At 50.3% G+C, this 14,390-nt stretch overlaps 5 protein-coding genes across 5 annotated transcripts; 4 read left to right on the forward strand and 1 right to left on the reverse strand.

Annotated features, from left to right (window-relative positions):
- Window positions 1–1,017: 1,017 nt before the first annotated feature.
- BDV14DRAFT_210795 (peptidase family C69-domain-containing protein) lies at window positions 1,018–2,771 on the forward strand (the record flags this gene model as incomplete). Its single annotated transcript, XM_073775972.1, has 2 exons — window positions 1,018–2,582; window positions 2,678–2,771. 2 exons carry the CDS (start codon window positions 1,018–1,020, stop codon window positions 2,769–2,771), a joined length of 1,659 nt encoding a protein of 552 aa, XP_073625042.1.
- Window positions 2,772–3,838: 1,067 nt separating this feature from the next.
- Window positions 3,839–4,470, forward strand: BDV14DRAFT_191884 (LysM peptidoglycan-binding domain-containing protein; the record flags this gene model as incomplete). The annotated part of the gene is made up of 2 exons (XM_073771557.1): window positions 3,839–3,884; window positions 3,971–4,470. 2 exons carry the CDS (start codon window positions 3,839–3,841, stop codon window positions 4,468–4,470), a joined length of 546 nt encoding a protein of 181 aa, XP_073625043.1.
- Window positions 4,471–4,527: 57 nt separating this feature from the next.
- Window positions 4,528–6,042, reverse strand: BDV14DRAFT_203233 (uncharacterized protein; the record flags this gene model as incomplete). The annotated part of the gene is made up of 1 exon (XM_073774241.1): window positions 4,528–6,042. The coding sequence occupies one exon, from the start codon at window positions 6,040–6,042 to the stop codon at window positions 4,528–4,530; it is 1,515 nt and encodes a 504-aa protein (XP_073625044.1).
- Window positions 6,043–7,442: 1,400 nt separating this feature from the next.
- Window positions 7,443–10,958, forward strand: BDV14DRAFT_191885 (F-box protein; the record flags this gene model as incomplete). Its single annotated transcript, XM_073771558.1, has 5 exons — window positions 7,443–7,546; window positions 7,580–8,290; window positions 8,360–9,434; window positions 9,497–9,619; window positions 9,678–10,958. 5 exons carry the CDS (start codon window positions 7,443–7,445, stop codon window positions 10,956–10,958), a joined length of 3,294 nt encoding a protein of 1,097 aa, XP_073625045.1.
- A 590-nt stretch (window positions 10,959–11,548) lies between these two features.
- On the forward strand, window positions 11,549–13,979 carry BDV14DRAFT_179237 (acyl--CoA ligase). The gene is made up of 6 exons (XM_073769723.1): window positions 11,549–11,869; window positions 12,012–12,149; window positions 12,206–12,568; window positions 12,679–12,753; window positions 12,818–13,242; window positions 13,321–13,979. The coding sequence occupies exons 1-6, from the start codon at window positions 11,777–11,779 to the stop codon at window positions 13,862–13,864; spliced, it is 1,638 nt and encodes a 545-aa protein (XP_073625046.1). The 5' UTR covers window positions 11,549–11,776; the 3' UTR covers window positions 13,865–13,979.
- Window positions 13,980–14,390: the final 411 nt, after the last annotated feature.

Raw genomic sequence — 14,390 nt, forward strand, 5'->3', positions numbered from 1 at the left:
AACAGGCGATGTACAACGCAATCAGTGAGTGACCTTATACAGTCTGGATCTGACTATCGCCAACGTTAAGCCTATAGCTCGTGCTATCGAAGAAGAATTGGAACCTTGCCCTAGGAAATTTGGCATATCACTAGTCATCTACAACCCCCTTGCCGCTGGTCTATTCTCGGACAAAGACACAACATTGGACAAGCCGGCTGAGGGACGCTTTAGTGATCAGAGGTCCCTGGGCGCACTGTACATGGCGCGATACTTTAAACCATCTACGTTGGAAGCCCTGTTCATTACTGACTCCTTTGCAAAGGAGCATGGCATTCCGCTTGTCGAGGTTTGTTTGCGATGGTGTGTACATCACAGCAGATTGCGCATGGCAAATACAGGCGGGAACGATGCAGTTATTCTCGGAGTCAGTTCGTATGCGCAGCTAGTGCAGAATGCTGAGGCATGGGAAAAAGGCCCGCTGCTTGAAGCGGTTGTCGCAGCTTTGGATGAGGCATGGCGGAGAGCAAGGGGTGATGATCCCACGTACTTGCGGTGATCTGGTATATATCATGCATGATCATAATCATTGATATTACACAGTTCTAGTGTCCCGTATGATTATGGAAAATAGATCATGCAATACCAACACTTCCACGAGGTGTGTTTGAAGGCTCGGGCCGACCCAATCAAGTCCGAATATATATAAGGCAGTGAAGTCAGAACGGCTGGTTGGGACCGAGACCGACCGGGTCTTCAGGGCCTATTCACATTTATGCGACAATTCAGGCTTTAAATCACTCGTAATATGCTGCTTTAAGTCATTCGCGTATCCGCCACTATCCCCAAGAAACCATGCGGGACTGCTGTTGGAGTAGACACGCGAGATAGAAGGTGCCAGGTCCACTCGGAGTCAACAAGCAGCCTCCATTGGCAAGCTCTGCCGCTAGTTTGGTTGGCTAGGATAAGCCATAAAAAGGGACGCACTACCTGAGTTCAATTCCGTTTTTCCAAACTTTGGCAAAGTTGTCCCGCACAATGTCGCCACCCAATCGTGTCAAGTCCTTCAGAGTGCTCACCCTGCTTGCATTCTTGGCTTCACCAGCAACCGCAAGCCATGCTTTCTACGTTGGTAAAGACCTGACCGCCGATGGCAGTGTAATGGTTGGTGGAACCGGAGAGGAAGTGAGCAGTCACTGGCTTCAGATCTTCCCAGCAGCAGACCACCCAGCGAATTCTACCATCCCTGTTGGCGTCACGGAAGATGCGACTCTGCCAGGCGAGCTTATCCAGATACCACAAGTCAACCATACCTTCCGATACTTATCAATGGAGTACTCCGACTTTGAGGGCTTCCCAGCTCCACTGACGAATGGTGGGATCAACGAAAAGGGTATTGCAGTTCGTGATGTCTGGGCTGAAACGAGGACGGAGCTCTGGGATATGACTCCTACGCCTCAACGTGGACTTCAGTATAGCGACTTGGCAAGGGTTGTTCTTGAACGAGCCAGTACAGCCCGAGAAGGGGTTGAACTCATGGGCCAGCTTATTGCAGAATATGGATATGCAAGCTATGGAGGCAATAGTCATCTCGTTGCCGACAAAGACGAGGGTTGGATCATGTGGCAGTTTGCTGGTGGTCAGGGATTGTGGGCAGCCGAGAGACTGAACTCCAGCTGCGTACGGGTGCTCTATCCTGGCTACATTGAAGACTTCCCTGTCGACTACGAGAACAGCACCAATTACATGGGATCCCCGAATCTCGTGTCCTTTGCTGTCGAGCAGGGCTGGTGGAACCCAAATGGAACGGAGCAGTTCAACATTTTCAACGTCTACGGCTTGCAAGGAAACTATACCGCTCGCAACGGAGGTTTCAAGTACATGTCCCAGGCTGCACTGGAGGAGGCAACGCTGGAAATGGCTCCCTTGACCGAGGAGAAGCTGATGGAGCGGGTCAGGGATTACCGCATTTCAGACGACGAGGCGGGCTATGGTCAAGTTGTCAGCCTGAAAGAAGGCATAGACCCAGATCTTCTTCGCATCTGGGTTGCGCCTACTGGTTCTGTCACTGCACCTTTCAATCCATGGTGGCTAGGTGTGACCAGCGTTCCAGCCGAGTATGGCGAGCACCGCTACCTTACAACTGGAGCGTCTTCCTCATTCTTGAAACCGGACTACCAAGTACAAGAGGCCAGTCACTTTGCCGGACGCATCTACAAGCAGGCTTTGTACTACACCTGCTCCAAGCCAACGACCTACCTTCCTATTGTCCAAGGCGTCTTGAGGGGACTGGAGAAGGCATCAAGAGTCGAGGTTGATGTATACGAAAAAGCTGCTTCTCTTCTGATCAAGGCTGGAGAGCGCGAGGGCGCAAAGCAGCTCCTAACATCATACTCACATGCTCGAGCTCGGGAGGCCATTGTGACTGGGAGGACCCTTGTTGATGCGTTAGACAGCTACACCAAGCTTACTGGACAGTGGAAGGCCCCGACTGGAAACCAAATCAATGATTCCGGGGACGGTGATGAGACAGTAAATTGCTTGGTTGGTGCAGACCCCGACCAGCCTGCCTGGAAGCAACCGCAGAGCCCGCTTAGGCGGAGGTCAGTCAAGAGCGGGCAAGGATTGTGAACTATTGCTCAACGAGAGCTTTGATATATATATTGATGGTTGTGGGGACCATGGCACCCTGTCACAGAATATACATCGTGGCAGGGTCAGGAAGGGTATATGGCGGCCATCAGCAAGATAGAGGCCGTTTGCTCCAAGGGCGAGGAAGATGGGGGTGTTGATGAGATGGGATGCATAGCGTACGATTGTTTTACTAAAGACATGAGGACTTTTGAAGTTCTGTGGGATTATTTCCAAGGGCTGAGGATTTGGGTAGGGAGCTCATGGTAGAGGCGGATGTCTTTTGTTATCATAGTGGTAGAAAAGTATGTCTACGTCGATAATCATGACCAGTAGATGAGTATACCACAACGCATATACAATCATCTACGATCTAGTAAACGTCTACCTGCACCTCGATTCTCCATGCACAGTATCCCAGATATCAGCCAACAAAAATACATATCCCACGCTTTAGACCCTCGAGGCGTCCATATGATTACAAGTATTCAACAACCTCAGGGTCATTTTATTCATGAGCCGATTTGTCACCCAGTGCCCCAAATAAGGCGGATCGCCTTGGGTATTCACATTGAGTCTGTTTCAACGTGAGTAAGCCTTTATCCTCATTGGATGCCATTTCCACAGTGAATACAAGGAAAGACCCGAAGACTGCAGAGGAGAAGGGAGGAAACGCACCCGCGATTTTCCCACATGTAGTCCAGCGTCGCCCGAGATCGGATGATCAGCGAGTCCAGCACGACGCGGATGTATGCTTTCCACTCATCCTGCATAACCGGCGTGTTTGGGCCGGCGGGGTATCCGTTCAGGGCGTGCCAGTTGTCCCAGATGCCGAAGTGTGTCTGCCGCACTCCCATGCTGGACCTCCCCTAACATAACTTTTTAGGTACGTCGCATTCAGCAACACCACCGACAACTACGCAGCCGATTGCTGGAATCTCGCTGGAGTCACCGGAGCCACACCTGAGGTTCGTATCAGTCTCCTATTTCTCTCGTCTTTTGGGATCCCACTAACACGTAGACAGGAAATAATCCTCTGGAATCCTTCTCTAGGCGAAAACAAGCTCTGGCGAGGTTATCGCAACCCCAGCTCCTCGCGCTGCAGGCGAAGTAACAAACTGCACGGGGTGGGTCGAGGTTTTATCAGAGCGAGACACGTGCCAGAGTATCCTGGACACGTATTGGCTCGTCTTTGAGGAGTTTTATGCGATGAACCCATCTGTCAAGGATGATTGTAGCGGAATGGTCCTGGGGACGCATTACTGCATCTCCACGTATCCGGAGGGTGTCCCTGTCGGCCAGCCGGGGTGGACAGGGCCAACTTACCCTTCGACGGGGACTGCAACTGCAACCGAAACAGGCGAGACTGGTACAAGTACCACAGCGACGACAACATCGGGTGTCTCGACTCCTTCGCCCGTGCAAACAGGTATCATCAGAACATGCGATGAGTTCTACCTGGTCGTTGCGGGCGACAGCTGTTACGACATTGCGGTGGACAACGACATTGAACTAACAGACTTTTACGAGTGGAATCCGGCTGTCAAAAACGACTGCACGGGACTACAGGCAGAGGTATACGTCTGCGTCGGTGTCGACGCCTCTGCATCACCTACCACAACTACTACTACTACTACGACAGCCACGACAACAGGAGGAATCTCAACCCCAACACCCACGCAGACAGGTATGATACCCAACTGCGGCAACTTCTATTTTGTGCAGTCCGGCGACGGATGCTGGGACCTGGCGAACGAGCACGGGATCGAGCTTGCGGACTTTTATGCCTGGAATCCGGCAGTCAAGGACGATTGTTCTGGGCTGCAGGCGAATGTGTATGTATGTGTAGGGCTGGCATAATTTAAGGAAAAAGCGAGACATTCATAAAGGTATACTTGTAGCTTTGAAACAATCTTTCTACCTACCAGAAGGCACCTTAGCCCACTCCTTCCCAGGTGCAAATGCATCCCTCACAACCCCAACACACCCCACTGCATCGCCCCCATTATAAAACGGATTGGGTCCCTCTCCGTAAAGAAACTCTGCCACATCTTCATCAATCCATACCGCATGTCCCACCTGCTGATAGTCCGTCGCGACGGCGACCGACACAACCGGCCGACTTTCTGGATCCCGGGTTCTCCAATCAAGCTTGGTTCGCATGTCCTGTAGTAACTTTTGCCAGGAGCCTCCGTCGTCGACGAAGTAGAGGAAGCTGAGATGGATAGATCGCAACGTAGCTGGGAGGGAAGCGAAAAAGGTGATTAGGTTGCTCTGGTCGACTAAAAGCCCACGGAGACCGAAATGGCGCAGTGATGTCCAGGATGAAATGGGGAAGATTGTCTGCAGCGGAACGAGGTGCGCCCGGGATCCTCCACTTCCCGGTTGCACACTGTCACTCGAGGGGTCGCAGTCTGTATTTGTGCTGAGATTAATATACTCGAGATCGCGCGCTGCAGTGAGTGCATGGTAAAGGTTCCGACTGCGGAAAGCGTGCCAGCCCGTGTGTTCCTGGCCGCCGACGAGGAGGTCGAGGTCCAGTCGTTTAAAACCTGGTCTGGCCATTATAGATGCAAGATCATCATATTCCTGGTTTTTATCTTCAAAGATGCGGCAGTTTAGTCCTGTTTCAAGGGTATTGGCTGAAATTCTTAGTTGGGAGATGTGATGTGCTGGGTATGTAGCTAGGACACGAGTGATGAGCACAAAGCCGCGAAAGTCCCATTTCACAGACTTGTCATTCCAGGGTTTTGCTTTGGGTTTGTATGTTCCATCAGGGATTGTGGGCCAGCCGCGTGGCGTTGGGTAGTTGAAGCCCCTGGGGAAGGACCGGATCATGGGCGTTTCGTACAATGGCGCAAAGAGCCAGCCGTGTGCTGCTGGTGTTACTGTTATGCGCTTTAGTGCTGGGAATCTGGGGAGTCCGTATACCAGAGCATCAAGGTCCTTGTTAAAGATGATAACATCCTCCTGCTGCTGTAGTAAATTCTGGTAATACTGCCAGCAGATCTTTAGCGGGAGCACTTCCTCCTCCTTGTGATTGCGGTCGCTGCCACTGCGCATCTCCAAATCCTCAATCTGCTCTTCGCACTGTTTTGCAAACCACCACGGACATCCGTTCTCGTCATCCTTCCACAGTTCCTCTTGGTCCTCAGGATGCATTTCCTCTTCGTCGTAGGGCGATTTCAGGAAACGTGCATCGTCCCAGATTATCTCTTTAATGCCGTGTTGAAATTTCTCGCTGTCTGCGATTGCGAGGAAGACGGCAATGTTGAGCGGGTTTGCAGAGAGGAAAACACGGTCTAGGCGCAGGCGGACGCTGTTGCATAGCGTTCTGCATGTTAGGCGGAGGGTTTTGATGTCTCTGTTTGAGAGAGAGCTGGCTATCAGAGATATAATCTCTAGCGGGAGGCCTGCAAGGCTGCGTGACATTTTACTTTGTTCCACGGTTACTCTTGGCAGGTGATGTCAAAGATAAAATTAATCTGGTCTGCTTGGCTTGGAGCAGGACTAGTATAGTTACATGTACACGTGATTGTCAGGCCCTGTGGGAAGCGATGGATAGTCCTCCTATTGGGTGGCCGGTATGGCTTAGGGTAAATGCGCTTTTCTTAACTCAAATCACCATTCAATACCCTGCAGCATTAGAAAGTGGTCAGCATTCGTAGCGGCTGCCGAATATGTGGAACACCGCTACCATTCCAACCATATGCGCGACTTCAAGTCCAGGTGGACTTGACTCCTATATTGGGCTGATCGACGAATACAAATATATACAGGTGCAGTGATCCCCATGATGTACCCAATACGATGGGGGTTAAAGAAGACTGTTCATGCATAGGGTGGCCCTCCTCCCCGTTGTTGTTTGAGAGAACGGATGTGGATATTTCGGAACACCTGCAGGACAGTATCTTCAGAGCAACTCCACTGTAGCTGCATCGCCAAGTGTTGTCGTACCTATCTATTGAGGAAATTAGCGTGAGCAAGAACCTATCTGAACAGCGCTGTCCAGCTTCCAGCATAAAAGCCTCGCGGAGGGGGAAGAAAATTAAAAAAAAACTCAACCACACTTTTACCTGCCTCCGCTCATCCGTAGGTTCTTTTGGTCGAGGAATCCATGCACGCCTATCATGCTTCGGGAATCCCAGTGACTATTCGCGGCGACTAGAGCAGGAGATATCGCATCGTCGACTGTCATCCTCCGTCTCTGGTACCATGCAAGGTCGGCGGCAAGCTTGTCATCCCACCAATAAAACTAGTACTTCACTTGCTACTAGATATATACATTCATATATATGTTTATTGTACCAGTAAATATAAAATCCACAGAACACAGTATGAATATTTTTTTTGTTTTTTTTGTTTTTACCTTGCTTGCAGCGTAACAGACTCACGATTGCAGCCCTGTAATTACTGAGATAGACATCAAAAATAAAATACCCACGAGAGCCACGCCTTGGATGATATAGGATTGCACCGGTGAAAGCGCGGGGCCAGGACCATTCATGCATCGTTGGGATTTCGGCTAGATTAGAAGACCAAAGACTGTTGGCCTAGGATCTTGAATGGCCTTCTTCTCCTATCATAACATACACAGTAGCTGCTGTATAAAATTGTGGGATTGCCCGCGGGTCGACCGTCGAATGCGCGTGACTGGACACCTAACTTGCGGTGGCTGCCTTGTTAAACCCGGGCGCTTAACCACTCCCCTTTTGATTTAATAAAATGAATGCCTCGCAAGCCATAGCCTGCTACCTTTTGTGATTATTCTTATCCACTGGCTTGCTTTGCTCGTGCACTATCCCATCCTGCCTAGCCGACGTCTTAGCTTGATGCCTCCTAATGCGCATTGCCCGCTGTGCGGGATCATTCTCCAGTCTGACCCGTATGGTAGGACTGTTGACCCCAACGCTCCGCTGACCGAGACGCGTCCTTGGTATGCCGAAGTGCGAGGATTATACAATACTAGCGAAGTGACTGCTTGCCAGGCTGCGATAACAGGAATCGGAATTATCACTGCGAGAAGTCGCCTTCACGCCCCTCTCGACCCTACACAATCATATCTCAATTCATTGTTATACGGACTTCAAGAATGGAGGATCTGTGAAGCAACAACAAATTGGGGTTTTGCGCTCCACGACTCGTGTTGGCGGTTGTTTCTCCTCAGGCTTCACCATAGCCAGCAAGGCTTGCAAGATGAGCGGACAGCTGCCAGCTTACTATTCTCTCAGCTCTACTGCACACCCTTTCTCGAGTCGTCAGTGTTCTACTTTGGCCATGATTATGGGGGTGCTGCAGTAACGCACAGGCTAACAGGGCCGGTTCCTTCTGAGCAGCTGGATTCCGACTTTTATGCAGACCCCGTCTTGATTCCAAGTGCAAGCGAGCTGGAAGCCGACTGTCCACAAATTGTATGGCCCCTGTCGTCATCCAGTGGAGCAGCAGTAGAACAGCGACCTCATCTCAACATCCTCGACAGGCTGTCCCCAGAACTGCACTTTGAGATATTTTCGTATTTGCCTTTTGAGCAAATACTGAGACTGAGGCTTGTTTGCCGCCAACTAGCATCGATCGCTAATCCTACTACCCTTCCGCAAGCATACTGGCGGAGTAGATTTTTACAAGGACAGGAGGCTGGTTTCCTTTCTTTTACGATGAGCAATGTAAACTCTCGGAACTGGTCTCGACTTTTCGTGGGAACTTTTTGATTACTGAGAAAAGGGTCGCCCTCCCTTGTCAACCGGAAAAGGATCTGGTCTCTTCTTGAACCAATTGCTGCGATCGTCGAATTGGAATATTTTAATTTACAGAACAATCCACATGGCGTTCGGCTTTCTGCTGCGCCCAACGACGGCAGTGTGACTTTCGAGACTTTCGACACCGGCAGACCTGTTGCGAACCGGTCACTAAAATTAATCAGTTCGCTTTCTGCCCTCACAACGTCCACTGACACCGCAATCCCATTGGTTGAAGGGGCCCGAGTCCTCCATTATAGATCGCAGCCCTTGAATGTCTTGCGCTTGGATGACAAACACAGCGCCGCGAAGATAGGCATATCGACTGTTCGTGTAGGTACTCGAAGCTTTGTATCAGGGCTCAACATGTTCCCGACCTCACAGGGCATGACTTGTGATGGTAATGTCCTCGGCTATCGCGTTCCATTTAACGAACAATGGATTGATATACCACGAAGCGATAACCTGACGGCTATAAATGTCGCCTTTTGCGCTGAAGGACTAAGGGGGGTTCAGCTTGTTTTTGGCCAAGTTTTGTCCGACTGGACTGGCGAAAACACCGGGTCCGATATTGCACAGGGAACTCTCAGCTTACCTCGAGAGACCCTCGGAGTGCGCTCCTTAATACTGGGACTTGACCGGGCCAAAGTTGTCTTTATTGGCCTAGGCGAACATGTTAATGATCGGGAACCTCCTACGGTGCTTTCCCACCTGCGTACCCCAGAACAGCCAGCGCCGTGCTTGTGGAAACCCCAGGCACCCCAATACGAAGGTTCCACTACAAGCCCTCTTCTTCCAACACAGCCCTCGCATGGCTTCGAACCCCTACTCAATATTGATTTCGGCGGTCAGAGAGCCTCAAAACTTGAATCATTTACAAGTTTAACTGTGTATTTTGTTGCTCCTCCCTACCCGATCGTGGGGATAGAGATACGCCATAACAATGGCCAATCCTTGGCGTTTGGCACCAGTGCGAGTTGTGGCCTCACCTTCTTTATAAGCGGCATCAGCGGAGAACGAATTACGGGCCTTAAATTACTGGAGCATGAGCGACGGTCCTACCCGACACCCGGGGTGAGCGGCCTACAGGTAAGTACCTTACCTCGTTCGTAGACAGTTGTGCAGCGTTGACCCAGAATACTCAACTCTAGTTCTCAACAAACTATGAGCGAACGATCACATTTGCGCCTCTTGCGCATCTGGAGAAGGCAGACATATCACCAATTCCCTCATCACCTGGTCGCACTATAACAGGTCTCGTCGCCTCTGAAAAGGTATCCCAGGCACCACCTCAGACTAAAGGGAGATGAAGTACTGATGCAGATTGCACAGTTTTATAAGCAGCGTACCCGTATTAGTCGAGTTGGTATCCAGACCCAGAAGCTGGAGGACGCACCACCATCGCTCGCAAAGGAGAGTCTAAATGACGGGCGTCACAAGAATCCTGCTCATCAGTTGCAGTACGACAAAGACTTCTTTTCATATTTCATAGGCCCTACACAACGAGACAACCTTCGTACCTATACTTCCATTGAGAATGTCCGAAAGATCAATGCGTCTATCGGAATGTTAGGCCGCTCTAGGGGTCCCCATCTTACATCTGGCCTGAAGATTGAATATTATGACCATCCGAGCCCCGGTGCAGCAGGACAGTGGATTCATCCGTTTGATGACTGCGCTTCCCTCGAGCTTTCTCCGGGCGAAGAGATTGAATTACTCAATATTTATTTGACTCCCGCATCCAACGTTTTCGAACTACGAAACTGGGATATGGGTACTGTGTCCGCCATACATATCCGGACAAACCGGTGTCGCAGTGCCACATTCAGCCCATGGAATGCGAATACCTTCGACTCTGCTCTTCCGCCACAGGATGTGAGGCAGTTGCAACACCAGTACCAGTGCGACCATCGCACGGGCGAGAAACTCACAGCCTTATCCTGGATTATGAACAAAGATCGTGATGCCTTACGTGCCGTAATCACATCCGAACATGGAAACCAAAAGCAAGCGGTGGTAGCAGCCAACCTGACCCTGGTGCCTCAGATTGAACCACCTCTCGATGAGGTAGTCAAAATATACTTCAAACACTATGCGTCGGAGCAAACTATTGCTACAGCTACGGCATACTTTTGCGGTGAGTCGATTATCGGTCTAGCATTTGCCTATACGGATGGCACTTGCGCGGGGGTAGGGTACTTTGAAGCCCACCCGTCTGCATTATCTTCCAGCCGAAGACAAACCATCCAGTTCCCGGCGCACCAACGCATTGTTCAATTAACTGCCATCCGTACTCGCGATGAACGACTGGTGGAAATCTACTTTGAAGTTGAGTGTTGTGGCGGAGAAGGATCGACTTGGACTGATGTCCTCAGACTGGTCGCGCCTTCTGTCCCACTTCCAGCCGTGTCAGATACGCCGTCCAGCGTGCGCACGAGAAGCGCGTGGAGTACCGAGGCCGCTCCAGACCCTGTAGCACCTGACGCTCAGCAGAGGTGGTCGCATGAAGAATTTTACGAGCCCCCAAGCCAGGGCTCGAGGCTTGTCGGGATGTATGTGGGTTGCCGCGACTTTTCGCATGTCGGGGGTGTGTATGAGACCGCTAGCGGTTGAGCTCGTCTTGTCACTTGGTGTCCTTTTTTACCTGGCGATATGTCCTCGCTCCTGACTATAGACAGCGGTGTATAACCTAATTTACCTGGTTTTCAGTCTCATTCCTTGTCCCGACGATCAGTTCTCCTTGTATCGAATTTTTGCCACTAGACCAAAAAGGGGTCAACCCTCATTAGTAAGGGCTTCTATTCTGGTTGTCACCTTGCTTTGCTGGGTCACGTGCTCGTTCATGTTTATGAGCTACAGAGATGGCTATGATTGGTGGATTGAATCGGATGACTAATCGGTATGAATTGAAATGACTGAAGGTCTTGCTGTTCTAACTACAGTCTGTATAGAGCTTTAAATATCTGGCCAGAGGCCTTATTAGATCCCGAAAAGGTAGTATCGTATCCTCCATCGTATCCTTCATCAATAGTGTATGCAAAGGTGAAAGAACGAGGCGCTGTGATATTGGCTTGGCTGAATAATCCCAAAAATGAGTTCGCCTTGGCTGACAATGTTGTACCCCTAGTGACATCACACCACCCGTATACCATAAAAAGTGAAGTAACAGGCTATAGGGACTAGAAAAGCGCGCTAAAGCTTGATATCTGTGTACTTTTCATAAATAGCGAGGTCACTACGCACTTCACCATCCAACCCCGCAACCAACCATTGGACCGAACAACCTAACGAACCGAATACCCGAGCGGGGGTAGGATCATCCAGTCGTCTTTGTCAGGTTGCAGGGGGGATTTGAAATATATTTCAGTCTCTTTTGAAATTTAATTCTTTTTCTCCTCTCCTCTTCTTGATTCTTCTCGATTAGAGCCAAGATGATCTTCGAACCACTTCACCGCGTTATTATTCCAAACACGGATATCCTCACTTATCTCTTTGCGAACCCTAAGTATGATACTGATAGACCGGTACGTGGCCAGCCTTACCTTCAGCTAGCTATCTAGCTTCCCCACATTCTGAGCTTCGAGCTTCGAGCCTGAAGGACTATCTCCGACACCAGCGTTCTCGAAATCAAATATCAGAAAAATATATATTCATGTGTTGGAGCAGATGTACATCGACGTCGCGAACCCAATCCGAACCATCTCCCACACCCAAGCACGCACAGTAATCCGGCACCTAATAGCCGGTTTGAAGAAATGGGGTGTGCAAGACGGCGACTGTGTTGCGATTCATTCGTTTAATGATGTACTTCCCCATTGCCCCATATCAGATATATTGGTTGTTAATATGGTACGTTTCAGATCTACTACCCAATGCTCGTCCTTGCAATCGTCGGCAGCGGGGGAATATTCACAGGTACAAATCCAGCATATACACCTCACGAACTAGCGCATCATTTCCGGGCTAGTGAGGCGCGTTTTATCATTTCTGAGCCGGAATTGGTACCGAATATTCTTGAGGCGGCGGGGATGGTTGGGATTGAGAAGGGGAGGGTTAGGGTGTTTGATACGCTGCCTGGACAGAGTGTGCCCGGGGATATGGTTTCTTGGAAAAGGTTGTTCGAGGAGGGTGAGGAGAATTGGGTTTCTTTTGATGATGGGGAACGTGCGAGGGGGACTTGTGCGGCTAGATTGTTTAGTTCTGGGACGACGGGGTTGCCAAAGGTCTGTGTTCCCTCATCATGTGGTGTTTAGAGGAAGAAGGAGGGAGGATATGATACTGCATCCATCGTCCAATCTCTCTACTATAATGCTAACGATGCTGGTGGATATAGGCAGTGACGATAACGCACCACAATCTCGTCGCGCAGCAAGAGGTCGTCTTTGAGCAGAACCCACGGCCTTACCAGGTACACCCCATTCCCCCATCCTCCTAAAAATCCAGTTAGGAAGCAAAGCTAACGATTCTCCCAGGCAAGCCGCATAATCGCAACCCCCCTCTTCCACGCCGCCGCAGCCCCAAGCACACACTTTGGCCTGCTGAAATCGGGCCACACGCTATACATAATGCGGCGCTTCGAACTTTCCACATTCCTACACACATTCGAAAAATACAGCATCACAGACCTAACGCTCGTTCCGCCAATCGCGATTGCAATACTCATGAACGATCTCACGCACTCGAGGCCGTTTCTGAAATCTGCGCGCATTGCTACTTGTGGTGCTGCGCCTTTGGATAAGGGTGTTCAAGCCCGGATTCGGAGACTCATGGCGCCCGGTGCACCATTCACGCAGGTTTGGGGCATGACAGAGACGAGTTGTATTGCGACTATGTTTCCTTATCCTGAGGGGGATGAGAGTGGGAGTGTTGGGTGGTTGGTTGGGAATGTGGAGACTAAGTATGTCGCTCTCTATGTATTCCGTTCCTTAGACCCGATATGTAGCGGGAGAATAATTGGATCTAACAAGGTTGGTAGGCTAGTCGATGACAAAGGAAACAATATATCCGCCTACAACACCCGCGGCGAACTCTGCGTCCGCGGTCCCACAATCACACCAGGGTACTTTAACAACCCCACCGCAAACGCAGTATCCTTCGACAAAGAAGGATTCTTCCATACAGGCGATATAGCCTACTGCGACGGCAAGACAAGAAAATGGTACATTGTCGATCGAAAGAAAGAACTTATTAAAGTGCGTGGGTTCCAAGTTGCACCGCCGGAGTTGGAAGCTGTGCTTTTGAGCCATAAGGGGATTGTCGATGCGGCTGTTATTGGGGTTTCTGATGGGCTGGGGGAGACAGAGCTGGTAAAAGCTTATGTTGTTAGGCGCGCTGGGGAGAATTTTAGTGAGGGGGAGGTTAAGGGGTATCTTGCTGCGAGGTTGGCGAGGTATAAGACCTTAACTGGGGGCGTCAGGTTTGTAAATGCTATACCAAAGAATGCAAGTGGGAAGATTTTGAAGAGGGTTCTTAGGGAGGAGGCTAAGAAGGAAAGGGAGAGGGAGAAGGCAAGAATGTAGAAGACGTCTTTAGTTGGTTTCATGATCAATTACTATGCATTATCTCATACTTAATCAAGTATATCTGTCAAGGTGCGGGCTCAGGAATGTAGTTAGAATAGAATAACAAAGTAGATACACGGGCAGAATGCAAGATTAGATTATTAGACAGGCTGTCAGATAAGGTCAGGGTCGTCCTACTGTTCTAGTACCCGTCAGAGTGGCACCCTACTGTTCTAGTACCCGTCGGAGTGGCACCCACTCCCGGCTTTTCGTCCGTGCGCCCCATACAATCCCGCTACGGCCGGCGCGAGCCACCTGTCCCGCTATTCCTGGTTTCCCGCCACCAATCATGATCAAGCCTGGATTTGGCACCTGCTCCACTTTCTCATGTTCAATATGGTCAGGATCGTCCTGCTGAAGCATCAACGGGACCTTGAGGTATTCTAGGAGACAGGTCTGGATATCGCAGAATCATGGCCCTATAGATACCCTTGGTGGAAATTTCACCCCCGGTTGAAATTCCCGCCCAGTCATGCCCGTCAAG

This window comes from Aspergillus stella-maris (genome assembly GCF_047715825.1).
Source record: "Aspergillus stella-maris strain CBS 113639 unplaced genomic scaffold BDV14scaffold_56, whole genome shotgun sequence".
Lineage (NCBI taxonomy): Eukaryota > Fungi > Ascomycota > Eurotiomycetes > Eurotiales > Aspergillaceae > Aspergillus > Aspergillus stella-maris.